This window comes from Nymphaea colorata, chromosome 11 (genome assembly GCF_008831285.2).
Source record: "Nymphaea colorata isolate Beijing-Zhang1983 chromosome 11, ASM883128v2, whole genome shotgun sequence".
NCBI classification, from domain to species: Eukaryota; Viridiplantae; Streptophyta; class Magnoliopsida; order Nymphaeales; family Nymphaeaceae; genus Nymphaea; species Nymphaea colorata.
This window is the reverse complement of record NC_045148.1, coordinates 1,663,105-1,667,729: the sequence shown is the minus strand read 5'-3', so window position 1 is coordinate 1,667,729 and position 4,625 is coordinate 1,663,105. Positions and strand designations below refer to the sequence as shown.

Sequence of the window (4,625 nt, the reverse complement as noted above, 5' to 3'; positions counted from 1 at the left end):
GAATGGAAAATGCAGAAAGCATAGTTGATGGTCTTTCTTTAATCAAGAACAAAAGAGTTATGAGAACTTATGTTGGATCGATGTAGAAACTGGAATTTTTTTTTTTCAAATTTTGTCATTATTTTGGGCATCTCAATAAGTTAAAGCAGTTCATAAATAATGGCAGTGTTCATATAAATGGTCTAATATTAAGAAGGAACTTTAAAATCCTTGGAAGGTCAGTTTGGTTCTTCTGCTTCAAAAACCGAGTCGACTCTAAATTGTGATGGACCGATCCCACTTGTCCAAGGGAAGATCCCAGTGCAGGGTAAAGTAATCCTAACTCAATCCATTATCCAAAAGTGAGAGGTCGTGGAGCGGATCATATTTAAGGAATTGAATTTCATTGTTGCCGTTACGTTCTAATGTGTTGTTCTTTTCAATTGCAAACAGTGAACCATATGTCCTGTGCGTAGATCTATTTAAACATGAAGCGAGCGAGAGGAAACCGATTTTAGAGTTTTTACGTGGAAGATGAGATGATTCCCCTAATAAACATCAAAAAGAATAAAAGAAGAGCGCTGGACGACATCGCGATCCAATTCATTGGTTCTCGATCCGAATCAGAAAGCAGAGGCCGCAGACGAGACGAGGGACGGAAGAAAGGGGGCAGAGGGAAGACGAGACGGCGGGAAGGTGTGTATCAGGTAGGACCGTAGGAGGAGGAGGGAGCCCGGAAGGTGAAAAGGAGAAACCCCTTGCTAAGGAGGACGAAGGGTTTAGGGAGAAGAGAGGAAGAGGGCGGAGATGGCGTCTTCTTCTCTGGACCTGACGCCGCTGAAGGACGCTGTTTCCTCCAGGTCTTACGATAAGATCGCGGACATCTGCGACGAGCTACGCCTCCAGGTGCTCTCTCTCTCTCTCTCTCTCTCCCGTGCTTATTGTTGCGAATCCTATGTACTGAGGTTTGGAATTCCTATTTGCTTTGCTACCGTGCTTTTGGAACGGTTCTCATTGTATCAGCGTGTGAATTGATGCTGCTCCTCATCCCGGCGGTCGGACTTGCGGAAGCGGGTTCCGCTCTCGCCTGGGGTTTCCGTTTGAAATATCTCTGTGGTGGTCTTTCAGTCCCTAAATTTATTTTAGAAGTGAGAAATGAGAACGCGCAATAGCAATCCTAGGTTTTGAAGTCCGACTTCGTGGCCTCGTTTTATGTCACTCAAGGATTCTTTTGCTCTTCATTTACATTGTCCTCGGGAGGTTTTGGGTTTTCATTTTTTCATTTGGATTTTGGATGGTCTCTGATTTCTCCAATGGCGGATCAGGTCGCTTCCCAAGGTATCTCCTATGTGGATGAGTGGCCTTATGCTATTCATCTCCTGGGTTACATGCTGGTGCAGGATATGTAAGTATGTACTTCTGTTACTCTAATCTTTCTTGCAGTAAGAAAAATGTTTCTTCCTTTTGTTGCTAGTTTTTAAATCAATCGAAGTTTCTCCGTGCAGGAATAGTGCCAGATTTCTATGGAAATGTATCCCAAACTCAACTAAGGAAGGCCAGCCTGAGCTTGTCGCTGTCTGGGCAATCGGCCAGCGTCTTTGGACTCGTGATTATGCTGGCGTGTACGAAGCCTTTCATGGTTTTGATTGGAGCCCAGACATTCAGGCCCTTGTATCCACATTGACAGGCATGTTTCGTGACTTTGCTCCTGTTATGAATGAGTTTCCTAACTGCAGTAACGATGTCTGTTATCACTGCAGACTGTTGTATATTCTTTTCGTTGGTTGTAGGTAATTGAGCTGTTGCTTATGCATTTTTTTATGCTTCCTACAATTATGTTGTTCCAACTTTGTGCCCCTAGGTTGTAATTGGGATATGTTTATTGTTATCCGATAGAACTCCTATTTTTCCATACAGCGAACCCACAAGTTTTTCTTATTCATATGATAAGCGTAGTACAAGTTGCATTCCCAAAATTCAAATGTTTATGCTCATTGAGTGATGTCGTTATGCAATTTTAGTATACAGAGACGGCTATTTTTTTGTTTGTTTCAAGTTTGAACAGGAAATTGTCTAGGGTGTCTGGAGAAAAAAAAAACATAATTGTGGACCTTGAATTGTATATTAGAAGCGTAGGCAGTTGACATTTAAAACGTTGAAAACGACATTGATGAATTAGGCTTTGGTGTCATTGTGTACAAAAAAACGTTCATGTAAAGAAGATGAAGAGCTAATGCTGAGATACTAAATTTATGCATATGGATTATGACAAGCTTGAAGGGCATTGAGGAGAATGTTATGTTGTTTATGAAACAATGTGAATGAACCAAACCGGTGATGGAAGTATAACATCAGCATGTAATGGACAAGTTCCTTTAACTGGATCAGAATGGAAAGCACATGCTTGTTCGGGGAAAGAAAAAGAGAAAACCATTTGGAGTTAGTGAGAAAAAGGTGGAGAATTAGGCTTTCCTTAAGGCAATCAGGGGATGCTGCATGGAGAGGTTAGAAAACCTTCGTTTACTGTCATCCGTATTGTGGTCAACCCTCTTTTGACCCATTTTCCTTTTGTTCTTTCACTTTCATTTGCTATCGAGTTGTTTTTTTATTTAAAAAAAAACTCCAAATTTTCCTTGATTTTTTCCAAAACAATAACTTTGCCAATAAATACCCGAGAAAAACCTCACCGATAAAAACCCGAGAAACGATATTTGCAGCTATGATCTTAAGTTTGGAAGGCACAAAAACATGGATAGGCTCTTGGAAATGAATCATATTTCGAGAATGAATATGGTCCCAACCATTAAATTTCACAAATTACTTTCAGAATTATGCTCTTCTCATGATGAGCAAACAGAAATATCACCAGGGAAATGCTTTGTAGTTTGTAGTCTCTTTGGAACATATACTTTCCTTACTAAAATGGAATATGACTAATCATTTGTAGCTTCATAATTCAAAAACTGTCGGTTGTGTAACCCTTCATTGAGAAAATGGTTTGCTATTGCTACTAAACCTTTGGAAAAGCAAAAGCCTATCAAACCTCCATGTTTAGTTTCTGTAACTTTTGTGTAACTTTTTTCCTTTCATTTGTGCTTCTTTTCTTATTCACATTGTGCCGTGTCCATTTTTTTTCGTTTTTTCCTAGTTCTTATTTTGTTTCCATGTGAACACACCTGCATCCGTGCAGATGTATTGACACATACATGTTCTACACCTCATTATCTGATAGTATTCATTCTTCATTTTCCTCCTTCCATTATGAAGATCATGATTTGTATCTTGCAGAGAGGTACAGGAACAGGATATTTCAGCTACTCTTGAATGCTTATTCGACCATAAGTGTTGCTGATACAGCTCGGTTTCTTGGGTTGAGTGAAGACGACGCCACAAAATGTAGGCATCTTTCTCTGTTTTGCTTGATAATAAATGTGTCGCAATTAGATGCATGTCCCCTATTCTTCCTTCAATATAATCGGATGCTCGTTCCAGCATTTTGATCTTTGTTGACACTTGCAATGAGCCAGGTTGTTTAAGGGTTTAAACATGGTTTGTTACTTCGAGGACGACTCCTGATTTTCTTTCCTGTGCTTGCTTATTGGTGCACCATGTTCTATGCAGATGCTCTGAAACATGGCTGGAGTATAGACCCAACTCTGCAGATGCTTACAGTGAAGAAAATGCCGGTGGTCAGTGAGCAGAAACTGGATCCTGGTAAACTGCAGAGTTTGACGGAGTATGTTTTCCACCTGGAGCACTGACTTCCTGGATGTTTCAGTTGGGGTCAAAACATTACGGTGTGAAACTTGGACCGGGATATTGTTGAGAAGAGTTGGTTTTCTGCTTACGATTTTATGCGCGTGTACCAAGTCTGTTTTTATTATTTTCGCAACTTGATTTTCCTCACTTCCTCTTTAATGAATTGACGACATTGGTTCTTACGAAAAGAGGGGATGGGAGAGAGATTAGTTGTGACAGGTATGGATGACAGAGAGAACTGCTTTTCATCGTCAAGAAAGTCGAATAAGCTGCGAGAGGCTGGTAATATCACAGCTCTCTCGACTTATAGATGGACACGTACGTAGAAGGGAGAGAAGGAAAACACGATCCCCTCGGTAACAATCGGCCCAGAGCTCTTCCTTTTTGAACAAAAAAAAGGTACGAAAATAGAACATTTTTATGTGTAAGTGGGCATCGAAGATCAAGCTCTTAAATTGCTGTTTAAATGAAGGCAGAAGATTTGTCATAGAAAATTTTTTTCTGGCAAAGTTTGTCTATCAAAAGTTTTGTCCCGCTTATTATAGGAAAATTTAAATACTCTCATACTTGACAAGTGAGTGGGGAACAGGCCCTACATAAGGGGGATGGTTCAGTTTGGACAAACGTTTTGAACCTTTTGACGGGGAGAGTCCTTTGTCTAAGAGCCAAAGCATAGTCAAACGTTGCCTTACACATGTTTTGCCTTATCCCACAGAAATAAGAAAAATAGATGGAATTTCGTCATTTTGGGCTTTTCTTTTTTTAGAAAAAGATTTGCATGCATTGTAGAAAATTCAGAGCCTTGTTTAAGAAGAATTATATAATAGTTTATTTTCTGCTGATCCTACGCGAAGTGAAAAACCAATGATTAAAATTCATGAAAATTT

At 39.9% G+C, this 4,625-nt stretch overlaps 1 protein-coding gene across 1 annotated transcript; it reads left to right on the top strand.

The window, feature by feature from the left end:
• Window positions 1-575: 575 nt before the first annotated feature.
• LOC116263887 (COP9 signalosome complex subunit 8) lies at window positions 576-3,947 on the top strand. The gene is made up of 5 exons (XM_031643701.2): window positions 576-885; window positions 1,305-1,384; window positions 1,485-1,666; window positions 3,268-3,375; window positions 3,601-3,947. The coding sequence occupies exons 1-5, from the start codon at window positions 787-789 to the stop codon at window positions 3,738-3,740; spliced, it is 609 nt and encodes a 202-aa protein (XP_031499561.1). The 5' UTR covers window positions 576-786; the 3' UTR covers window positions 3,741-3,947.
• Window positions 3,948-4,625: the final 678 nt, after the last annotated feature.